This window comes from Thermobia domestica, chromosome 8 (assembly GCF_964235325.1).
Source record: "Thermobia domestica chromosome 8, izTheDome1.hap1.1, whole genome shotgun sequence".
Taxonomy (NCBI): Eukaryota; Metazoa; Arthropoda; class Insecta; order Zygentoma; family Lepismatidae; genus Thermobia; species Thermobia domestica.
Window position 1 is genome coordinate 54,124,080 of NC_137461.1, and position 26,792 is coordinate 54,150,871.

General features: G+C 35.1%; 1 protein-coding gene across 1 annotated transcript in view; it reads left to right on the plus strand.

Annotated features, from left to right (window-relative positions):
- Window positions 1–2,443: 2,443 nt before the first annotated feature.
- The window catches only part of LOC145691735 (seminal metalloprotease 1-like), a 40,467-nt gene continuing 16,118 nt past the window's right edge, over window positions 2,444–26,792 (plus strand). Inside the window, exons 1-2 of the mRNA XM_081767066.1 lie at window positions 2,444–2,568; window positions 17,585–17,871. Of these exons, the coding sequence (XP_081623192.1) occupies window positions 17,586–17,871 (286 nt within the window). The 5' untranslated portion in view covers window positions 2,444–2,568; window position 17,585. The remainder of the gene's footprint in view (window positions 2,569–17,584; window positions 17,872–26,792) is intronic.

Sequence of the window (26,792 nt, forward strand, 5' to 3'; positions counted from 1 at the left end):
CTGAAAAGATTATGCTGTGCATTTGGTGAATTTGGAATAGCATCGTGCATCACAAACGGCTGCCACCGCGAAAAACGGTAGAATCGAATCTATAATGTCGCTCATTACCGCGAGTTTATCTAGCATTTCGAAGTAAATACTTAGAACTGGTTAACAGAAAGGTTATCGTATAACATGCTGGTATAACTGACTGCATACATGTTTAAAGACCTGGTAGTTATTGAGAAAATTTGGTCGTGAGATTTTAATGCAACCATTATATAACTCGGAGTTGACGCTGTCTGACTATCATTTGTTCCTACCTCTGTCAAACTTCCTGAATAGTACAAAATTAGTTTAAAAAATGTCTGTCAAAACAACGTACCACAATTTTTCTTACAGAAACCATGGAAGTTCTATAACAAAGTGATAATGGTGTTGGCGAAAAAGTCGCAGTAGTTCCTTGAAGAAAATGATGAATATATATGGCTTCATAACGGTATTTTTAAATTCCCGATCTTGACCTTCAAAAGCTTACTTTCTAGACATCCTGAATATTTATAATTATGGAAGTAAATGGTCTCAAAATTGACTTTAATTTATCATTAAAGATTTCGTAGTAAAGTAAAAGTTTTAGGTATATAGTCTGCAGGTGTTCTGTATAGAACAAAGTGAATTTTTATCTTATGAAAATTCGCTGCACACTAATTACGAAAAATTGGGTTAAAAATAATAAGCGTTGAAAGTAAATCTAGAAGCTTCATGTAATTTCACTTCATCAATTATGATATTTATTAGCATCAACATGCAGAAGGCCGAAGTATAGATATCCAGAGGAGGACCATGACCAAAATATCTCAATTAATATGAGACATAGGTAAGTACCATTGCAAGGAAATTAAAACTCTGGCTCAGGACACACACACACACACAAAAAAAGGAAGTGTCCCGAAGTTGGTGATCCAGTAAGAAATACTGAGAGAAAGCACTTCTCTATCTTTCCGAGAGCAGAAATATATATTCCAACTTTATAATTTGAGAGAATAGTGAGTGTATTAAAATTAGAGAAACAATACCATTGTAATTCATAGATTAATCATTGGTAATAGTTAAGAACAGCTACTTCTCATCTCCCGTGCACGAGGATACATCTTACTGTTGCACTACCTAAACACCCTAAGTACAAGGGCAAGAACTCAGTCTATTACCTACTTTTTAACATCCTAGATAGTCAATGAATAATTCCTGAAAGTATGGCGTTTCTCGTCCTTCCCTAAATGGGAAGTACGGCTCCTTAACTATAACCTAATCATTCAATAAAAACTGCTTATTGCTGCGAGAAAAGTTATTGCTAATATAGAATGGGCTAGGTAGGTATTTCTTCCATGATATTTTCCAAGTTTTTTTTTTTTATCTTTCAAATAAAACTCTTATTATCGTAGAGAAAGATTAAATTAGAGTTAGTTTCGCTTTAAGCGGCACATAAAGACTTAGACTTACAACTCAATGCGGGATCTAAACAAGAGCTCTCGCCGGGAATCGAACTCGATCTTCTGAGCCGAAGACTCATACCCTAGCCACGAATGACGTCAACACAGAGAAGAGTTTTGACAATATTTCTTTGCACACGTATTGATAGAATAACTGGAATGATACCCTTTTGTAAGAAAGTGACTAACGTATGATCTTTGTGTATGGGCAGTCTAGGTGGGATGCTTGACTATGATTAACATTCTAGTTGTATTTCGAGTCCCATATGGCCTCGGCGCTGAAAAAGGAGTTAACCTCTAGGTAATTCATTCATTTATCAAATATACATACTGGCTTAGAAGTAGAACTGAAACTTCAAAATTTAATAGTACTACCGTCAAAATTTAATAGTGCTACTCATGTTCGATGGTTTCCTACAGGGAATTATTACCGTACACCAATGGTTCCTGCGGTGGACTGGAAGGGAGGGACTGTATCTACCTACGACTGCACTATAATTTATTTTAACTGCATAAAATCCTTTAATTAACAACGCATAGATCCTAGTCATTGTACATCATACTAACTGGAGTTCAATCTAATTATAAGTGTACTTATTCTACTTAGGTGGAACATAAATAGAGCGGGACTAGTTTACGCTAAGAGAGAAAAACTGGTTTCATACAAGGAAGTTGTTATTCCATTTCCGTAATTAGGAAATATGAGATTTACAACATAAGAAATGTTTATATTCCCCACAGCATATTAACCACAGCAACCATTCTATAGGAATGCATTTCCTTGTGTGGATATTGTTTGTGTAATAGTATTGCATATTATGCTTACTCCATATGGCAAACCAAAATCAATATAAATAAACAGTTTGCTACCAAACCAATAAGAAAGTGTTGAAATGTACAATACCAAAACATCCTCTTACGATTTCCGTCCTTGTTGGTGTAACATGGGGGATAACCACATTTCCGTTCTCCATACTCTTAAAAGTAATCTCTTGCTGAGATTGAAACATCTTTTCGCACTTTTGGATTAAGAACTGTGGATCAACGCCAGCCAGCTTCCTAGAGACTTACATTCCTGGTTCTGAAACCATTAAACTGAGTAAGTCAACTGCTTCACAAACTCTTATTTCAAAGTTTTGTATTTGTAATAATTATCTGATTTTGATAGCTTATAAGATATACACAAATGAATGGATCTCGATAAGATTATCGTAAATATTCTTGTCTCGTTGATAGTTCAATTGCCGCAAAATGAGAATTTTTAATATCATTTATTAATACATGCCATAAATGTAGTACTCTTATACCAATGTCTATTGATCCTTCCATCAACTTCCTCAAAATACAATTTCTTCAAATAAAATTTCCTAACTACTTTTATTTAATCTTTTGGTTACGTCCAATACATTTTTTCTTTCCTACTATTCCTAACACGTCTTCAAAGGTCTTCCATCCACTCCATTCTCTTCCATTTCCAAATAGTCTAGTGTTCCTTTTTCTAATTGTTTTGTACAGAGTCCATTTCATGTTCCATAGAGTACAATATTCAACAATAAATATTTCGTAATTTTCCATAACAAAATCATTTGGAGTACGGTACAATTGCTCAGTGGAAAGTGGCTACTTCTTATGCGAGGGGCCCCTGGCTCGATTCCAGACAACGTTAGTATTTAGTTGACAATATCGTGTCCAATGTTTTTCTCTCGGTTTATTCTCCTATTTATTCCGATATTCTCACTTCGTTAGCTGTTTCTTAATAATTTACTATCCCTAATCAACAATCTCCTTTAATCGTTGGAATATAAATTAAAGTCTTCAAGATATTTTTATTCAACCACCCAGAAAACGTTCTTTGTTCTAAAAGTTCTATTTCGATATTCTTATTCTTTCTTCTATTTCACTTTCATCAATCATATCTTCATCTACAACATAAAATAATTGCTATAAGTTAACAGATATTTGGAAAAGGTTTTTAAAATATCTACTGAGAAAGGGAAAGGGACCTTACGGGGACTTGGGATATTTAACGTACTATTTGATAGGGATCACAATATGTTCGCTTTGAGGCTAACATGGAAGCCTATAACAGATCCATAATGGTAATAACACGCAAAAGACTATGCAGGAATCACGTAGAGGATTAATCTGATTACAAGTGCGATGTTTATGCTGACACAGGTAGTTTAAGGTAAACTCTTCAGAACTAAATGCAATATACGTATCTTTATGAAGCAAGATGAGGCAGGGACAATATCTTAGAAGGCCAATCGTAGGAAGAAAAACTGATTCCAAAGAACGGATCGCTGGTTAACATTAAAAAGCAGACAAACAATAGCAGATAACACCGAAACATAGAGAATTGCTATTTCACTATTGCGATGCTGGAAAATAGACTTGTGAGAGTCATCTGGCAGTTTCTTTTTTCCTCTTGAACATCGAGAAGGAAAACTATAAGGACGCTTCATTTCTTCAGAGAAATAAGGGTTTTTCGCTGTATGAATTGTAAAGCTAATTAAGTTCTACAACTAAAGACACTCTCCTATATTCATAGATAACAAAACCTAAAATTAGATACAATTAAATACCAGGCAATTCTCTTGGTTCCTCTCATCTGCTAAATGGTTCCTCTCATCTGCTAAAGGATGAAACACGTGAACGATATTGTTGGCTGCAAAGTGCATACTTTAAGCGGTATAAATATTAGTATTAGCCATTTCCTCAAAAACTTCATATTAAGATTTACTCTCACGCATAGGTATGATTGTGTTTAAATCATTGAGATGTATAGATTGATAGGCCTCTATGTCTTTTCATTGATTAAAATATTTTCATTATACACGAACGCAACATTGTACAACTTAAAGAAGTAGGTTTAATAATAAATACTAACGTCAATTACTTGTTTCAATGAGTTAAAATAAGAAAAGAAAAAAATAGTAATATAGCCTATTCCGTTAGACTGTCACCTTTTACTATCATTGAAACGCTCTCAAATCTATAGAAACAAAGAAAATGTAATTTAAAAAATAAGAAAATAATAAGCTATTAACACGAATAACAATTAGATACTACTATTGTGGGGTGAATTTGAATTTAAATGATATCGGAAGTGTCACTGTTCATCTCAGTGACCTCGAAAACTATTGATTGACTCTAAGACCGGTCATTTTTTTATCTCTCTCTCCCTCTCTCTCTCTCTCTCTCTCTCTCTATATATATATATATATATATATATATATATATATATATATAGGGTGTTTCAAAACAACACCGACAACGTTTGGGAGGGGATTCCTGGCACCAAGATAAGACAAAAAGTATAGACCAACCTGGATGCACAAATGCTTCCTTTAGTAGTTACAGGCTGTCGAAAACATGAAAAAATTAAATTTAAAGCCTCATAGCTCCAAAACTATGGGACCTATCGTAGTCGGGTCAAGACTTCAGTTACGAATTAATATGTCCTCTATCCAAATATTCAGAATCCTGCGGTACTTCCACAACAATTTTCATAGAGGTAGTTGGTGAGTATTTCAAAATATACTGTAATTATAATTATATGCCTGCATCCAAACTCCCTCTGTAAAAATTGTAGCGTGAGTACCTTAGGTTTCAGAAAAAGTATTTTTGGATAGGGCAATATTACTTTCTTATTTATTTATTTATTTATTTATGTCAACAGGCTATAGCCCAATTATAGTATTGTAAATTACGCAATTACATGTTCATAACTCTTGATAACATAACTTGAGTTCATAACTCTTGATAACTCATGATAATGGCATTTTAAAATTTCTTAGGCGACACATCACATATTTAAGTGTAGTCTTGACCTGATAGTAGTAGGTCCTATAGTTTCGAAGCTGTGGAGTTTTAAAATTTATTTTTTCATGTTTTCAGCAGCTTGTAACTTCGGAAAGAAGCATTTGTGCACCTAGGATGGTCTATACATTTTGTCTTATCTTGGTGTCAGGAATCACCTCCCGAACGTTGCCGGTGTTGTTTTGAAACACTATATATATATATATATATATATATATATATATATATATATATATATATATATATATATATATATATATATATATCTTTCTCCTCCCGCCCCATTAAGGTGCACCATCAAACTGAAATGATAAAAAAAAAAAAAAAAAAAACATCTCAGGCTCAGATCTCAACTAAATTGAAAATTTTGTCGAGATCGGTTCGGTGATTGAAGAGTTATTAAGTCACAAATACAGTCACTTTCATTTTTGTTTATATATAGAGTTCCTTCGTGGCTAAGCGGTTAGCGCACGCGCCTTTGGCGTGGGAGACCCGGGTTTGATTTCGGCGGGAGCTCATGTGGTTCGGATTCCATGTTAATCAGTAGGTCCACGTCTCATATAGCCTCGCTGCTGAAAGGAATGTTAAACTCAAGTCAACTCAACTCAATTTTTATTTATATAGATTCAGCATATATTGTTTTAGAAGTTACATATTAATAAGAACACTTTTCGAACTTATGTGTACAAGTAATGAACTCGCTTCATTTAGTAAACGTTCAGTGTTTTGACAATATATATATATATTTTAAATTCCTTCAATAGCTGCTTTCTGTTGTTATGATCAGAACAATCGATCTTTTTCACAAAAAGAAGTTTCAATTGAAAGTGACAACACACGGCATAAATAAACATCCATTCTGATTAGTAAATTTTTTTTTTCAAAAACAGGTTCTATTTTTTTTTTTTTTTAAATATAGAAGTTACGGACTGTAAAATTTCTAATTAATTCTTCTTAAATTCTGTCATGCTTCAGTTATAATACTAACATACGAATGGGAGTCAAAAAGTTCCCGGAATGTTGTAGTTTTGACATTTATGATGCAATCACGATGAATCCTGTACAGTACATTTCTTAGGATTCCTTATGATGAATATGATAAGTGTGAACAGGTCATAACAATCAGTTTACGAGTAGTGTACTTAAACAGGGGTGCATGTGGTGATCAGTTGGTGCATTGTCGCAGTTTGAGCAACGCATCAAGATCAAGTTTTTATATAGAAATTGAGGAAATCTGATTCAGATACCTACTTTAATTGCATTAATGTCAGTTTATGGTGACAACGGTTTGAGGAAAACAGCATCGGTACCCGTTTCGTCACCGTAGAAGACATCGAAACAAACGCGACGGCTGTACTTAGGAAGATGGCTAAATAGGACTTTCCAGCAACGGCAAGAGGGATAAAGGAAACGTATGTGTTCCGAGAGTGCCTACTCTGAGCACTATTGAATAAATGTGTACTTTTATTGTAGTGATAAAGAGTTGGAATAAAATTATAGTAACTTTTTGAGTCTCCCTCGTATTTACAAGTAGTATGTACCTCTGGTTTAGAAAAAGACAAATAAGTAGAGATAGAAGGAGATAATTAACAGAGTCCTTTTTTAACGTATACAATGCATAACCTCTTGAGTCCTGGTACGAAGCTGTCCACATTTTGTTTTTGTAACTATTGCTTGAAATTTTATGATTATTGATGCCACCTAATGAACAAAATTAGTAATAAACACAGTTGGAAGGAACACCAACGTTACAAATCAGTTTCTACTACGATGCAAGCATCAGAATAAAAGCAAAAATAAATAAATAAATAAATAAATAAATAACAAAAAGCTAAAACAAAAGTAAAAATAAAACAAGAGGTGCACATATGTGCACCTATGGACTGAAGGAGATAAACAAGCAGCCTGTTCTATAGATGAATAAAAGTTATCAATTGCTGATAACAAACAACATAACTCTTAGCACCATAACATTTGTTTTTTTTATCGAGTTTCTCGATAGCTCCGCATGAGATTATACGCTACGCATACTCACGCATCATCAACAACGTCATTCTGTCTTTATTAGCAGGTCACTTGCTACAACTGAGAAGCTTCCATGCTCCATTATCTTCCGTTAATCTCTTCGCCTTCACATCGAGTTTTCCGTTCTGATGTCTTCCAGTAATTATAATCTCCTTCGTCCTCTCCTTCTCTTTCCTGCTACCATATCTTATAGCACGTGGCTAATAATACAGTTCCAATGTCCCTACCAGTGTTTCTTCCTCTTCTTAATAATATTTAAAATTATTCTTTCCCCCCACCAATTCTAAGAAACTCTCATTGTTTTCCGCTCGTCCCAGCTAATTCTGTCCATCCTTCTCCACACCCACATTTCGAAAGTTTCTAGTCATTTTTCATCATTTTTGCGTAATGTCCGTCCATGTTTCTAACACATACAGTACAATACTCCACACGAAGGATTTTATAAGTCTTTTCATCAATTCTTTGTTCAGGATTCTACAGAACAGTATTTTCTTGCTCCTAAAGACTTCTTTCGCCATTCCTGTCTTTGCTTTTATTTCACGTTCACATTCCATATCATTACTAATAATACTACCCGGGTATTGAAAAGTAATCATCACCTGTTCTAATTTTTCTCCTCCTTCTTCTACATTTGACACCTACTGCTTTGTTCCAATCACCATTGCTTTTGTCTTTCTAACACTTACAGCCCTTCCACAAGTTTTCTAACATACTCACATATATCATTTAGGTAAGTTCGATGTGTTGTATTGGTAGAGATAGATATATTATCTTTCAACAATTATTACAGTTAAACTAAAAATACAATTTAAATTTTCATAATAATTTTCGACTCTATCTCAATAATCAAACTGTATATTTTCGTTTATCTAACTAACCACCCCACCCCACCCAAAAATGAAGGTATATTTGGGTGTCAGCTTAATGTTAATAGGTACTTTAACTACTGAATTGAATCAATTTTCTATTTAGTTTACAAAAGTATTTTTCTCGATTTTTTAAAATTCTACGCATGAGAATTCACATTTTCCAATATTACTTTCTTTAGCTCGATGAGATCTATAACCGATATACGTCTCATATTTGGACAAAGGTATTTTCTGTTAAACGCTACTACTATTATTGAATTTATAAAATAATAGCAGAATAGCCGTTCTTCGCACGGGGAGAATATTTTTTATTGTGGATATAAAGGGCAGAATTTGGATTTCAACGGCATCGGAACTGTCACTGTCCGTCTCAGCAACCCCCAGAACTATGGATTTGGCATTAACATTGGTCATTTTTGATCATTTTCATATATCTCCCCTTCCCCTTCCCGCAATTTGCATTATCTAAGATAGTGATTCTCAAAGTGTGGGCCGCGGGTTGTAGCTAGGGGGTCCGCGATGAATAAAAATTGAAAAGTATTGGAAAAAAAGGGAACTCTCAGCTGTTATGCAAGAAGTATTTTTAAGATTAAGAAACTGCAGCTGTGGACAGTACGAGTACAAACAATAGCTATTCATTATTTCCAGTGTTCACGGATTTCATTGCTCCTTCAGGTGAAAAACTCTCTGCTGAAATAAATAATAATAATAATAAAAAAAAAAAAACTTGTTGGACACTTGAAAGCATTAGCTGTAAGTTTTCGAGAATATTTACCTGTTCCACAACCTAGTAATGGATGGGTTGAAAGTCCTTTTACTAATGTAGAACTCCATGACATAGAAGGTTTGACAATTTCTAACACAGCTATGGAAATTATCCTGCCATAGTTAATGGAAAAACGTTCGCAAAGAAAATGAAATTTGTAGCTTTTGGTTGCGTGTGCGCTGTTTGGTTGAGTATGAAGAGTTCTCTAAAAGGCATTGCAACATTTGATGCCTTTCCTTACCATTTACTTATATGAGCAGACCATTCCTGCTCTTTGCAGAATAAAAACCTTAAAGCGAAATCGTCTTAATATGGTATCATACCTAAGATTGATGGTGTCAAAAGTTATTCCAGATTTCAATACACTTATAGATAAACACAAAGAATTTTATTCCTCACATTAGTGACCGTACATTTGGGAACATTGTTTATAAGAGGATTTTCTTTTCTTTTCTTTTCTTTTCTTTTTTTAATATATAGGTTGATTTTTTGTCTTGAAAGTTACTGCATTTTCAATTGATATTTCGTTCGTTAGGAAACAATCTTTGGAATACATTACTAATTGCATTATTTTCTTGGACTTTTTCTTGTCAGTGATAATTGAAATTAGTATATTTCTCAATACCATGTGAAATTTCAGATAGCCTTGCAAGAGGGTCCGCAGATCACTTTCCGACTGAAAAGGGGATCCGCGTTATCGGAAAGTTTGAGAATCACTATTCTAAGTGAAATGATTGAAAACATCAAAGGCCCTAACCTCATCTATGTTGAAACTTTGATAGAGATAGGTCGAGTGTTTCAAGAGTTAATATTTTTATTTTTTTTTATTTTTTATATATCTTCCGTTTCCCTTTCCCCTACGTTGTACTGTCAAAGTGAAATGATAACAACCATCTCAGACACAAGCCTCATCTATGTTGTAAATTTAAACAACAAGATAAGATTGAGTGATTCATGAAATATGAAGACAAACATAGTGATTTTAATTTTTATACACATAGATAAATGAACTAAATAATATGAATTTATATAAAACTTCGTCAAAGTAGACTCAATCTGTCCCTATACTAGAATATACTAAGATATTCCTATACACCATCTTCTGAAAGAAGCGGATTGTACCCTGTTTCTAAGGTAATAGGGGCATATTCATTCAGAAAAATCGTCAAAAAAAAAAAAGAAAAAAAAATCAAATCGTCGGAACCAAACACATATACACATTTCTCTCACTGAAATCTTCAGAAATTATACGACTCGAATACTTTAGGGTTGTAAATGAAATATTTAGGATTTTGATTTTAGTGTTCCATTAAACTATCCTCACGCAATGTTACGAGTATTCTGTAGGGTACAAATTGAAAACACCTCCTAGGGAAATATTATTAAAATAGTGTTTTTAAGTTTAGTTTGGAAACATTGAGAAGCGTGTTCTCTTGGGCTCTGTACAAACAGACACGTTGAGTTGATTTCGAGTTTAACGTCCCTGTCAGCAGCAATACTATATGAGACGGGACCTACTGATTAACGCGGAATCCGAACCACATGAGCTCCCTCTAGGAATCAAACACGGTCTCCCACGCTAAAGGCGCGTACGCTAATCGCTTAGCCACGAATGAGCTCTGAACAAACAGATGGATTGATTCAGAAAAACATTTTTCTCTTTATCTAGACCATAAAAGGTGTAATGTTTCGAATTGCGGAGCTTTTATAAGCGTATATATATATATAAAAAATGATCATAAATAATTGTTCTGCTATTGTTATTCGAAGTAATGAAAATAATAATATAGTGTTATTACCGTCTAACGCGAAAATGATCAAGGATGATATATGTAGGAATCAATTCATCTCATTGAGCTGAACATGAGCATAAATAGTAAATGTAAATCCTCATGCGTAGTTCTCGAGAGAAAGAAGCAATTTTGTTGAACGACAGAAGCTGTATAATAACCATACAAACTATTAGGATGAAACTGACGTTGAAGTACACACAAATCAACATTTTCATTATAAGACTAACAAAATGACAGCATATAGTATGATTAATGTATCTGCGCCTTCAAAAAGCGCTATATGCAGTTTTTGCTCAAAACATGAGTTTTACTGCATTTTAATAGCATGCATTTCGGTATAGGACATTCTTATACCCTAGAGTTTAGATTTCTGGTTTTTGGCATCTATGGCCATTTAGTCCGTATGATGGTTGACGTTCTTCTGCGAGCACACTATCCGGGGGAAGGGAAGTGACATGGGACCTATAAGTTATGTACCACCTCGTCATTTGCCTGGTGTGAATGAGAAAAACCTCATTGAGGATGGCTGTCCTGAAAAAGCTTTTTTACACTTTTTCGAACGAGTGCCCCCATCGGGAATCGAACCCGGGACCGCTAGCACTGAAGGCGAGAGATTTAGCGACTACGCTACACGGGGCAACTATAGTGACCCTTATGCTATAATGTTCGTCTAATGGGAAAAGAGAAACCCGATTTGTGATATTGTGGTGACATAGCACTTATCCTTTTCAGGTAAAATTTTGAGACATGCACATAACACTTTTTGAACTACCAGCGAAGATATAGCCTAAAATGATGACTAACTCTTATATTCTAGTTCTCTATTAACTATAGTATTATTCAAAGTTGATTCATATATGTGTCCATATATGGCATCAAGCTGAAAAATATGACTTCCTTGAAGATGAATTCTGATGAGTAGTTTCCGAGCCGGTCGAGAACAACATTATTTTATGACTCTAAGAATTTAAGTTATTTGTTGCCAACCTTGTAGCTGCAGTTTTAATTCTATATCATTTGTTTATTCATTTATGTAAGCTATTGTATACGAACATACAGTATATACTATTGTATCTAGCAGTGTCATTTCTGTTATTATGACACTCAAAAGCTTAACAGTGACACACATAAAGTTAACACTGTTCTAATACATAACCGCAACAATGAAGTACATTCTTCTTCCAATAATAATAATAGTAATGATTCCATCAGAAAATTTTCTCATCGGGAATTCTTCCGGAAAATTTCATGTTAGGTATAGTGTATTTTATGAAATATTTAATTACGATATATGAATTAATCATGTGAGCAATTTTTGATAACATTTTTCAAACAAACTCATTCTAAGAGTAACCTATGCTAAAAATTAGTGCTGATGATACCGCATAGAAAGAAAATTAGTGCTATCTATAATATCATATAAATGAGGAATCGATTCTTTCTTTGATAATGCCACCATTAAACATTTTCGAATATATTTGACCTTCGGATCATAGCACTAGTTTTCTTTTTATGTGGTATTGTGAGCACTAATTTAACACTAACTTTGTGTATAGGTTTCATCTCAATCGGTTGAGTGAATGGGGCTAGCGTGAAGCTAGCTACACCCAACACCCAAAAACTTTTCTGTTTTTTTGATGTTTGGGTAACACCACAATTCTGTTTAACGCTACAAGTCGTCAACACTAATTGAGCACTAATTTTTGACATATGTTTTAAAATTAGAGCCGATGTGGGTGAGGCCAGTCAGACATTACACTCAACATTAAAATGCACTTTTCTCGAAACAAATTCGAATCTTCTCAAAGTTTATGTAAATGGTATAAGCGATTTTTCTTTGGAATAGGTCATTTATTGTTCGGGGTGAGTTTTTTTCGGACGATTTTCTCAAAATCAAGTCAGGCAATAATGTTAATGTTTCATAAATAATGGTTCATTATTATATCTATTATATACGTCATTTCTCATATAATAGATCTAATAAATACTCCCCCCACACACGAGGGACAGTTTGGGATGTGGGATTTATTTACCTTTTCAACTTTCCCAAATACAACCCTAGTAATTTTGTACGTATGTATTTCATACACCTTTATTTCATAACCAGATTTAATGAGTTAAATTTGGATATGTCATTTGCTGATTTAATTTAATTTTTAGTTTAGCGTCGCTTTCAGCAGCGATGCTATATGAGATGTAGGTCTTGTAACCTGTTACCGTTGGGTACTTTCGCCAAAAAAAAAAAAAAAAAAATGTAACTTATTATTATATAAATTCATTCTATTTTGTGTCTTCGATAAAATAATTTCGTTTGTCAACTTTTGGAATACAGCGCAGCTAGTGGGGACTGCTGTTACTTCACCCAGCACGTAAATAATCCTCATCAGATGTGTGCTGGAAATGTACTCCGTAAAACCTTGTAATATAAGCTCTATCTATCGCAAATTGGTAAATTATGTTATTAAAGAGTTGTGTGTATATAGCAAGTGAATTCAATTTGATATTCTAAAGTGTGGACTGTTATTTACTTAATATTCTTGTGAGTTGTTTAATAATTTTCTTAAATTTAATTGGATTCATATATGTTCAAATGGAGACTTAACTGTGTGATTAAATGGGTATAGATATTCTGTATTATCCATACTTATAACTTCCAATATTTGATATATATGTTTGAGAATTCGGTACAATTATTCAAATCATTTTAGGTCGTCGTGGTACACTATTAAGTTTAGATTTATTAAGACTAATATTAATTTCACTTGTATTTGATTTAATGTGTCCAACTAGTAGCAGCGACTTTAATGACTTGTAAGGAAATTTGTAATATCGATTGATTTTTGTTATAAAGATGAGATTACTAAATCATTAACGTATTATTTAACGAAGCTAATATTAAATCCTTGACCTATTTATGGGTTTTGCTATTGGCCTAATTTTTAGGAAGGTTGTATGGAATCCATATTTAAGCTGAACATATGGTGCCCCTTAGGATTACTGGCAAATACACTTAAAGTGTATATATATATATATATATATATATATATATATATATAGTTTCTAAAATGTGGCAGGTCTTCTACAGGTGGGAGGCCTGTATCGAGTAACGAGCTCCTATCTAAATGGGGATGTTACAGCCTAGAGCTTAACATCGGATACGAAACATATTAGCTCTCGCTGGGAATCCAACAAGGTTCACTGGCACCAAAGATGCATAAGCTAACTGGTTAGTAACTACAGCATGTTATGAAATCTAATTTAATAAATTGTAAAGAGAAAGCTAAGTGCTGTAGTCCACACCTTTTGCTTCTGAGTTCCGTTGTAATTGAAACTATTCATAAAACTCTGTATAGTGCTCGTTAGGATTTAAAGATTTATTCTTTATTTACATTTATTTATTTCGTATTTATACCAAACCATTTGAAGAAAATTTGGTGTGGGACACCCGGGTTGGATTCCCGGAAGGAACTCATTTGATTCGTATTCCACATTAATCAGTAGGTCCACGTCTCATATAGCATTGCTATTGAACGGGACGTTAAACTCAAAAGCAACTCAACTGATTTCTGGAAAAAGTCAAGCGAGATTTCCATCACTTCGCAAAGGTAACTAAAATTCTTTGTTTGTTTGTTGTTCGTGTTGCCAAATACTTACATTTATATTCTTCCAGAATTAAATGTGGAATAGGAAATATTACACTTGAAATACTGTAGAATGAGACAGTCTGCTATATTTCTGACTTCCTTGATAGTTCACAAGTAGTCTAAAATATAGTGAGCAGTTGAGCCTTTTGGTCACCAGATGGTGTTAATGTCCCAAGTCTGGGAGTATGTCAATTGCAGCGTGACAGAAGTATCGGTATTTGTCTGTCAGTTGACGCTAGTAGGTTTACCAAAATCGTTGTAATTCTTTTTATCACATCTAAGACATTGAGCTGTAAATATGAGATAAATTACCGGAAGAGTGCACTACATTTTGAACTTTATTTCGAAATAGAGCAATTGCTGGACAGGACCGTGGAGAAATGTGTGCTTTTCATTTTACAAAATACGTTATCAAAGCAAAGGCCCAATAGATGGTTTAGTTGTTTTTTTTTTCTGGAAATGTCAATTTCCAAGATGTTTCTCGCAGTGGAAGACTAATCAAAAAAGATGGACGATATTCAGGCAGAAGTTAAACAAGACTGGTATGTAAGTAGTTATGATATCGTCATTGACTTAAGCATATTATAAAACAGTGGTTAGTCATTTTGAGGAAGCTAGCTACAAAAAGTATCCTCAGTGTTTGGGTACTACATGTCATTACTCAAAAACACTTGGTAGCACACGTTTCTCAGTGGTAGAACGGCCATCTTGGATGAAGACTTTGGTTGGATCCTGTCTAGCGTCTAGTGGCTTTATGGTAAATAAGCACAGTGTTCGTGGGTTTTTGGTTTCTTTCCATTTTTTTAATTCACCATTTTATTCATCCTTTAGCCTTTTAGCCTACACTTCTCCTTTAGCCTACACAATAAACTGTGGAACGTAAAACTGAAATATTTCATTTCGTTTTATTTTCAAATACATTTACTTGTTCGGATTTACATGTGGAAATCTCTACTGAAACGTAACGAACTCGAGCCATTTCTGAGGCGATTGATCACGAGTGATGAAAAGTGGATAATGCACTTCGACGTACAGAAAAAGATTATGGTCGAAACGAGAACAAGATCCACGCCTGTAGCAAAGTCACACTGACGTCCAGAAAGGTTACGCTGTGCATTTAGCGGAATTGGAAGAGCATCGTCTATTACGACGTGCTACCGCCAAGCAAAACGATACATTCAGGCCTGTAGTGTTAGTAATTAGCATGAGGGTCTGGCATTTGGAACGGCCGCACCTAACTAACTAACTAACTAACTCTATGGCCTATGGAACCCGCAGGTTCAGTGCCGCGTTCACAAAAGCTCTCCACTGACTTCTATCCTTAGCTAATTGCATCCAGTTTCTACTTTGTATTCCTATCTCTGCGAGATCCATCTTAATAATATCCTCCCATCTGCGCCTAGGTCTTCCTAATGGTCGTTTTCCTATGGGTCTTCCAGTCAAGACTTTGAAAGCGTTTCTACTTTCTTCCATTCTAGCTACAGTGGGATGAACGGCCGCACCTGGTTAACAGAAAGGTTGTCGTATACTATGCTGACAACACCTGACTGTGTACATGTTTAATAGACTGTCAGAAGTTGAGAGAATTTGGCTGGAAGGTTTAATGTATCCACCGTATAACACAAACCTAGCGATATCAGACTAGAGTTTATTTCTGTCTTTGTAAAACTCTTTAAATGGTGTTAAGTTAGTTTCATAAGAAGCCTGTATTAACCACGTGCTTCAATTTCTTGACCAGAAACCACATAGTTCTATAGCGCCGGAGAAAATAACAGAAGGTCATCGAAGAAAATGGTGCACATGTGATTTCATAATATTGTTATCAATATGTAGTAAATGTCTTTTCAATTTTGACCTCCAAAGGCTCAATACATTTTTACAGCCTGCGTATTCATCGAATTCTTAAAACTCGTCTCACGCCTTGTGTTCAGCATTCAGAAATAACATTTGGTATTGATATACTAATAAATATAATAATTTTTAGTTGAGAAGAAGCACCTTTGAATTAGAAATTAATGAAATTGAAACTAGAATGTTGTAAAGCGGGAATTTTCTTCGGTATTATAAAACAACACACTAGTCTTGTTGTGTTTTGAACCATGTCATTACACATACATTACCAGTGGATAATAATTTGTAAATAATATATTAGATATGAAATTACCTTTTACATATATTTTGAAAAGCTAATTTACACAACGGAATCCAAACTGGAAATAAGTAATCCAGAGTTTATACTTAAAGATCTACCCTGGCATTCGCTTGGACTTCTATAATTCCTCTGTGGGGCCGATAGCATGCTTTGTTTAAGTTCAAGTCTACCGTTTCTAATAAAGGTTAATTGCATACACGTTAATAAGAACCAGAAACATATCTATGTATCTAAGATTGGCAACGGAGATTCAGAGAACGTCACATCCCATTTTTGTACCAGAAATTAGGGATGCGCACGAGACGAGTCGAGACAGAATTTTTCTGACAAAATTCGAATCCAGACAAAGCTCTTTCGATAGAGAAACATACATTTTTCGAGTCGAGACATCGCTTTTACAGCACATTTTCGTGATGAGACAGCCTCAAATCTTGTCTCATGCGCATCCCTACAAGAAATCATCCTAACACTGCAAGGATTTGGCCATTACTCGACAGAATCGAATTAAAATAGGCGAGCTCCATGAAAATCACGAAGAAACTTGAATCTAAGCCGTACTTATCACAGACTACTGTTGTAGTACCATGTGCTTTTCCAGAACTTATGGGTTGTATAATGCAATCATTCGGAAGTGGGATGAACTGCTCCGGTTCCGGCACGTTGAACCTTCATATATGCACATTTTATTACTCTATAAAAAGGAAATATATTGCCAGTGAAGAATTCAGTTGCAGATCGGAAGGCAAAAGAAAGTACCTACTACTGGGTCAGATGTCAACAAATGAGAGGGGCCACGTTTGTGGGAGAAAATGGAGGGTAGTTAGAATAAAGCCTATGGAAGTTACCACAAGATGAGGAATGGGAAAAATTAATGTAATTGCATGGTTAATTTGGTTATAGGACACATTGCATGTGCCTTTTTTGAACATAAATGAGCGTTTCTAGATATTGAAGTTAACCCTAGGCATTTTGAGAACTCTTCGTATGAGAAATTTAAACTAATCAAAAACATGTTTAATCTAATAAGATTTTTTGTTATTGCAGGATGATTATTTTAAGACCTGTTTTGGCCATATATGGAATCCTACTATTGGTTTGTGTTTCATCTAGTCCTATCCCAGATGAGGAGCAAGAAGTAGACTTCTATGAAGACGTACCTCAAGAATATAATCCTATTCATATCAGATCCGAAGACTACAGCATAGAAAATGATGAGTTGTCAGGAGCACAAGACAATGTAGACCAAACTGAAGAAGATAATAGCGATGTTGAAGTCATTACTGGTCTCATATTTACTGGAGAGGATGTTGCAGATGAATCTTTGCCTAGAGGTAGTGTAATGTTTAGAAATAGTTTTACGAGTTCGTTACTCTAACAACACATGAGATGTTCATGAAACGAATTAACATATTATTGAGAAATATACTAAAACATGTAAATATATTTGCAAAAAAGTTTTCATTCTTTTAAGTGGGTCGTATTCATAATGATTAAGTGGACTTTCTCATCATGCATCTCGTTAATTTTGTATACATGTACACGTTACTCACCTAGATATAATTGTCACAATTTTACCAACAACACTTCTCCTTTTCAACACGTGGTATAAATGAGAAAGTCTGACCATTCTTGGTGATGCATAAAACAATTTTCTGTAGTACATCGGGACGGATAGGAAATATGTGTGTTGTAGCGTATATACAGTGATGACGCAAAATAAGAGAATTCTCTGAGTTTCGAAGAAAGAAAGTTATGAGTACACGAAGAGTGCGATTATATCTAAGGTGACCAGTGTGCTAAGCGTATCGGGAGGAACAGTTTCAAATGTGATGACTGCCTACAGAACTTATACCAAAACAACATTGATAATAAGAATAATGAACAAAAGAGAAATGTCAGTGGCAGGGATCACTCTGAGAATCAAGAGGATTGTTTTCTGATACCGTTACACAGTAAAAAAAAAAAAGTGGTTGTGTTAATTCAACTCAATTTTAACACAAGGCAGTGGTTCCAGTGTGACTACCACTATGCGGTGTTAGTTCAACACAGATCCCGTGGTGTTGGCGATTAACACAGGGGGTGTGTTACGTTTTTAACACACAACCGGTGTTGAGCCGTTCCGTAATCGTTAATGAACCACAAAATTACTCCCTCAAAATATGTTAAATCGCCTATATGCGTAATGTGTTTACATTATGCTGGGTCTTAAAAACACTTTAAACAAGTAAAACAAAAATACTCCAGTGGCGACAGGAGGGAACAAACACCAATCTTTCGATTACTAGCCGGGTGTTTTTCCGACTTGGCCACGGAGGCGATGAATAAAACGTCGCTTGTAGAGGGATAAATTGTTGAGGTCTTTTGAATTTGGCTAATCAGAGTGCTCCTTTAAGCCGCGTATATTCGACGATAACCGTTCAGGATAAGATAAAATCTGCTCGCCATGTAATTTTATAACGAAATGACGACTATTTACTTTTTATATAGTACTTCCACATTCACTTTCAAATGATCGGCGACAGTTGCCATCTAATAAAGTTGATGCGTTTGTTGCTTCTAGTACACAATCGCTTAGAAAAAGAAGCAATTTAACACCGAAGATTCAACAGTTGTGTTAATTTAACGCACAGGTTGTGTGTCATTTCAACTACCTGCATTTGACACAACTCCAAATGGAGAGTGAGTTGTTCTAACCACTTGTTTGTGTTATATTTTAACACAATCGTGTTAACACATAGGCATGTCATTAAAATTTTTTACAGTGTAGGAGATTACCGGAGAATTCGTTCAGGACGTGGAAGAGTGTATTAAGACAATCACAATCTCAGTCGACCGGCGTAAGTTAAATATCAAGTGTCGCGTTGGAACTTGTAAGCCGTTGTTCACTATCATAAACGCTTTTCTGCGGAGAAAAGGGAGAACACCCAAAATGTACCGCCGATGATATGAAATGTTTAATTAAGTCTTACGAGCTCTCTTTCGATCGTGTTTCTGTTTGGTTTTATGCAGGGGTAAAAGTGGAACTCAAAACGTAGGGGGATGCATGACGTCACACAAGCCCTTTTGCCTATCTTTGCCCATTGTAATTTTTTAGTAAATGTGAGAACGCCATATATATTTTTTGGAAGTGGGCTAATGGCGTCCCCCTGCGTTAACCCTCACTTCTACTTCCTGGATTTATGACCATTTGGAAGAACGAAAACACGTCTGTCGGCCCTCTCAATTTTCAAAACTTAATTAAGGTTAGTCCACATGTATATCGGAAGTCAGTCCTGGATTTTACATCTTCCTAAATCTCATTGACGGAATTAGTACGTAGGACGGAGTACACTTCAGGAAAAATGGTACAAATATTTATACTGTGTTTTTGACTAAAATAAAAGAAATAAAATAAAATAAATGAAATCTTTCAGTTTTACGTCCCACGCTAATGCCAGCTAGACTAAAGGAGACGGTGATTATGAGAAATGAAGGCAATGGTGGAATAAATAAAGTGTGAGGAAATGGGAGAATCCCGATTAAATAAACACCCATACACGGTGTTTGACACTACAAAGTTCACTTGGCTCGAGCTGGGATCGAACCATGGACCCGACACATTATTGGTGAACGCTCTACTACTGAGTCACCGAGATTCCATGGTGACTGACAATTTGCTATGCTATAGTAAAAAGCTCAATTGCATTATCTTCTCTGTTTCTATTATTTGTTAGTTCTTTGCAGAAACCATTTTCAAAATCATATACTATATATCCTTTCTTGAGAGAAGCAAGTTATTTAAGATAGATGCAATTGAAAAGGGTTATAGATGCATGTTGTAGCTATGTATCTGTAAGTACCAATAGTAACAAATCATACCGAAATCTTTTTTTAAGAGTCTACTGCGTTTTATAGTTTGTTTTAGTGGGAATCGAACCCTGGGCCATGCACCAAAGACTCGCGCAAGGACCAAGGAACGACAACTGAAACCGAAAATCATGATATGAAATCACATCCATGCTATTTAATTTGAACCTTCAAAACAGAATGGAAGAAATGTCTATTCACACAATAATCCAATATTTGAAACTGAAAATATTTTGCTTCACTTCATCAATATCCGGTATATGGTAATAGAGAATGATTTTTTACTTTAAATATTTTATTTTAATACGCTTCTTTTGCTCTAAAAAGTGTCATTCAAAATATAATAAAGAGTACACTTCATTCACAAACACAAGTTGTTTCACCGTGATAAAAATCGAGAAAATTAATTTCTCAAAATATTTACCTAGGTAATATTCTATCAGCAGTGATTTGCAGACTGTGATAGTAACGGTAGCAAAATCAAAATTTAGAGCGAACATACAATCGCTCTCCCTACTTCCAAATGTCACTTCACTATTTAGAAAATACAAACACAATAACGGTAGTTTCAGTGCAAAAGTGAATCAAGTTCACTCTTTTAGCTCTCTATCTGAAGCTTTTCAGAGGTTAAAAAATCATCTCCAAGTATTCCAAGTGTTTCACAATAACTCTTGTAAGGTAAGAAGACACAGCGAACTTTTTCAAGGAATTAAGCATTTCGTACAAACCTTTTTTTATAGCGTTAATAATGTGGTTTGAATTTAATATGTTTCGAACGCTCCGGGTATATTTTCTATTCTTATATCTCTTTTAAATATTACATTCGCTATTATTGCTACATGGACAGAAATAATATTTTCTGAGTAGCTGGAGGAAACTAAACAACTCAAATAGGATACGATGTTTGCTAAAACCTCTCTAAATCATACATTGTAGGTATAGCTCGACAGCAATGACTTGTTGTCTGAGGCTTTGAAATTCGAGGAAGATATAAACTAACGCAACACTCTTAACGTCTACTTACAGCAGTTGATTCATTCTTGTACCTATTGCTTAAATCACTTCTCTTTGTGATGCTTTATTACGGTATTTTTAGCTATAATTCTAATTGGCCCAACGATCAAGTCATTCTTGTTGGGTTATATCCAACACTGCCTATGGGTTGAACCTCCCAACATACACCTGGAGTGGAGTCGAGTTTTTACCAATATTATTTTGGTATAGACATATCAACAGGACATACTTACGAAGAATGCTTCATAACAGCTACATTGAAAGATATAGACGGATTGGCAGGGAACGAGAAAGCGTCATTGGCGAAGAAATGTATGGAACTCAAGTCCTTTACTCTTATGACCAGTGTCTTTGACGTCAGTAACCTCTGACAGTTACCTTTGGCCTAACTACTCCCAAACGAGGGGTGGAGCACGGTAGCTCAGTGATAGAACACCTACGTGGTGCTTGGAATCCTTGGTTCGATACCTAATCAAGCAAGCTTGAGGCGGACATCATGGGTTTTCTCGCTTCCTCCCACTTTTTCATACCAATATTTCCTTCATCATCATTTACTTGCCTACATCACCCTTAGCCGAACAGCCACGGAATTTTAAACTGAACATTTCATTTCATTTCTAACTACTTTCCACTGTTATGGGCACGGAATATATAAACATGTGATAGTGCGATTGATTTTTAAAAAAATGAAAAATGAAATCTTTCACTTTAACGCCCCACGCTTATGTCCTTTAGGCTAAGGAAGACGATGATTAAAGCAAGTGAATGAAGATGGAAGAATAGTGGAATGAGAAAGTGAGAGAAATGGGAGTAATCCGAGATAACCCACGGACACGATGTCGTCCAACTTAAATATATAGGTCGGTGATTGAACAAGGACCACATGCACCACAGGTAAGCGCTCTACCATTGACCCACCGCGCCCCGTACGATTGATTTCGGAAAGCATTTGTGACCATGTTGTCTTTGCCTATTATCTACAGTTGCTTTATTGTATACTGCTCTGCTACGAAACGCTACTAACCTTTTAAATGTGGATTTACTTTTTACATCAACAAGTTCAATAAAAGTGTTTCTGATTCTAGGTCTGTAACTCGAGAAATAGATTGTTAGCTCTATAATTACTCACTTCGTTACTTACCTAATTTTGAAGTACAATGACTTAGTTACAGAACGCGCATTTCTGACGCGTGGTGTCTCTTGTCCGATATCAGCTTCCACAATCCATTTTTGATTGCGGGCAGTCTATTACCTACTGTCGTGGGTACACACATGTCAGACAAATAGGCCTATGTTCGCTGAATGATCCTTTCTAGTGCTGGGTTCAATCACAGCTCGCACCAAGTGATGGACAAACACCGTGTGTGTGGGTTTTCTCGCGAGTTTCCCGTTCCTCACACTTTCTTTGTTCTACCCTTTCATTCATTTCTCATACGTGCCGGCATAACCGTGGAACGTAAAATTTAAGGATTTGATTTCATTTCATTTTTTCCTTTCTACTGTTGTCCGTTTGACGTGGAAGCTATCAATCAGCCTTACGAATCGCATATACAGATTACAGGGCATCTTTCTTGTTTGTTACTATTTGCTTTCAAACACAACGAACATCTACTATTGACAGAAGTTAATACTAAACTAGTTTAACTAAACACAACAACACACTGGGCAAGGCTATGTGATAATATACATAAGAAACACACAATCATGTAGCAGTTTCAATACAATAACTGTCTCGATCAGACTTCCACTCCTTCCACTGATGTCTGATGAGGGCACAGTTATTGTGTTGAAACTGTTATGTGATATCAAATAACGTTGCTTAGTGTGTTGTTGTATTTAGTTTGACAATATATGGTATATCATTTACTGAAGAGCACAAAGTAGTATTTCAGTAATTACATATGTTCCATCTCATTTATAAAATTAAATATAGCCCTACTACAACATTTTCCAAATATACTTGCATTAATATATAAAACAATGCATTGTACGTAACTTACAAGTGTCAGTGGTTAACTTTTGATCTTTGGTTCAATCCCAGCTCGCGTCAAGTGGATTTAGCGGTGGACAGATAGGCCCTACTACGTGCGTGGGTTTTCTCGGATTTCTTCCGTTTGCTCCCTCTTTATTCAGTAAACTATTAGATTCATCTCTCATGATCACAGTCTCACGATCGCGTAGCAGGTATACGCGTGGGACGTAAAACTGAATTATTTCATTTCATTTCATTGTAGGCTTACTTAAGTATTCACAGGGAGATTGAAAACAGACGCTGAACTTTTTAAACATTAGTCCTTCTGTTCTCTTGAAAATAGCTCGGATTTAACTGAATATACAAGCCTCGTTTCTATGTGAACTCTGTTTATTAACAGTTCATTATCTGCTTTCCTTTCGCACTTCCGTCACGTACCCACTAGTGGTAAAAATAAGTTGACTCTAGCGCTACCAAGTGGAGAAATTTACAACTACATGAAAGCAGATTGCTATGAGTAGTGGTCGCACTTACTTGTCAAAAATACGATTCAGATATAAAATTACCTTCCCATTTTAGGAAATTGAAGCCCCCTGGGATTTTCTCAATATTAATGGGTCTGACCGCAGTTCTGATGCAAACGGAAACACAATGCGCTGTTTATGCTTTCCCTGGCTATATCTTTAGTTTACATGACTTTCACGTGGGAGACCCGAGTTCGATTTTCTGTGTGAGCATACGTCCTTTGCATTCTATGTTGAGCTGTAGATTTACGTTTCATGTAGGTTCATTGTTGAAAATGACACTGTATCCTAATACAATAAACCAAATTACAAATTTTCTTTTAGCTGATTTTTATATAATTTTTTAAGAGATGAATGAATGTTGTATTTCGACGAAGAGCAAGCTTTTGTTTTACTCAGACTCTACCCTAGAACTTACAAACCTTGTTTGCAGTTAACAATATATGATTCTGATTACAAATCATGTAGCCTGGTACAGAATTTGTGTCTGCTAAGTATTATAATAACTAAATATTTTTGTTGCTATATTCTTCTTCTAAGCCTTTTTTCCTAGTTTTGGCTTTTCGAGTTGCTGTCCTCCAACTGTTTCTATCTTGTGTCATGTCCGCTATGACACCACACTACACCAATTCCCCTACTTCTTCTTTGGCCGGTCTCGGGCTCGATTCCCACTCTCTTCGATAGCATGTACTCGGTGAGTTACGAATTCCAAAGATAATCTTTTTACATATCCAAAACATCTCAGTCTACTTTCTTGCAGTTTTCTACTATTGTTCTCACCTCACCTGTCCTCACCTTTGTTCTTTTGTGTCACCGCAGATAGCCCCTCAGCCATCTTCAACTCTCCGCAAAATGCAACTTTTGTTCCTCTCCCTTTTTTCGTCGTCCAACATTCCACTCCATATAATAAAGCAGGTCTCACTACTGTTTTGTACGCTTTTCCTTTAAGGCGTATTGGTACCACTGGTGTCGTTAGCTGGGAGGGTGGTCTGGGGGACGAGTCCCCCCAGATTTTAGTCAAGTGTATTTAAAGGAACTATACTACTTTTGTATATATAACTTTTGTCGGAAGGAGGATTTTGATTTTGATACATCCGTCCCCCTACCCCCCACAGATTTAAAAAGCTAACGACGCCAGTGTTGTTCCCTAGGTTACACAACATTCCTGTCTCTTTTCTCAATTTCGACGAACCGCTGGTAATTTTGCTATCATCATCATTACATCTTGTTCTATTCAATCATTTTCCTCCACAATTTTTCCCAAGTACTTGAATTTCTTCATTACCACCTCTTTTTCGTCCAGTTTTATTTTTGTTGCTATATTAAATAGGAAAATTTCAGCTTCCAAACAAACTGTCTACTCAAAGAGTAAATCAACACTCTAAAATGTAAGTCTATTAACTTGATCATGCAACAAAATTTGCAGAATATAATAGAAATGCAATGTTTCAAGAACCATTACCCTAAACCCGTCTTTGTCATCAACATGTAATCGGTAGTGTGACCAAACAACCTTACATAAAGAACTAACTTTTAACGTCAATTCAGTGGTAATGATAATACTATAGAAGGATAAAGTATATATAAATATTTTTTTTTAAATTTTATTTTGTTACCTAAGGTATAGAAAAATAAACACAGAATGAGAAAATACTGCATTCCGTTGATGGAAATCTCATTTTCTGTCTGAATACACTATTTCCAATTTGTTGTACGTCCTGACAGCAACTCAGCGGCAGAGTTCTCAAGCCTGGTGCAGAAGGTTTTGGGTTTGATCCCAGATCAAATGAGTTTTTGATGGACAACATTGTGTTCGTGGGTTTTCTTGTGGTTATCCCGATCCCGATTCTTTCCTTATTTCCATTAAGCTAATTCTTTCATAATCATGCACTTTCACCAATTATCCGTCTTCTTTCACCTTAAGACCATAGCCATGGGACATAAAAATAGAAATTTAATTTTATTACATTTTTGTGGTTTGTTGCAGAACTTCTTTTATTTACCATTTGAAACGATATTCAGAATAATGTTATCATAAAATTAATACTTAAAAAAATATTTGCCTCAATTTTAAATAGGAGTTGGAACCGTGGAGTTCTAAATATGAAGAATACTTTTAAATTACATTTTGATTATCATATATGCAGAAAGATTGCATGAAAAATTATTGACGGATACACTGTTATGAGTAGCGCCATTTTCTGAAACCTCAAAGAGGATTATTGGACATGTTGGCCATGTGGCACAGTACCAAGGTCACAGTTTTGACATCGATAGCAGTTGTATGCATCATGTAATGCTCGATAAATTACAGTTACCTTCATAGGCTGTATTAGGAGACAATCTTCTCCCAACCTATTGTCTATTAAAAACTTTATTTGTGGTTGACGTATACAAATATTTGCAAGAGTATACATGAACTATTTATTTCAATTTTCGATTTTTTTCTTATTGATATAAAAACTTTACAATTTCGTTATGAGAAAAAAAAATCAAATAATTTCATTGTAGAGATACCTACCCTACGGTAATAAAGGTAACTAGAGATAAAAGAAAGTTAATTTTTTTTTTTTTTTTTTAAACAGAAAATTTTCATCCATTTTGCCGTTGTGTGATTTTCTTCTTCAAGTATACTTTTACTTTCCTGTAATAGATTTTACAAATTAGAGAAGCCCCTTCACAACATTCACTACTTCCAAGTCATATTTTCAGTCCAGGAATGGCTATCTTAAGTGGTTTCTGAATTTGCATTTTTGGTTGTTAGCAAGTGTATGCTACGTAACCCAAATTGTCAATTTATTTGTGTAACAACTTAATACATTTTCTAATGAAATATCTTTCATATGAGTTTTAAGGATTACCGAGAAAAGTATCGTAAACCAAGAAGTAGATATAA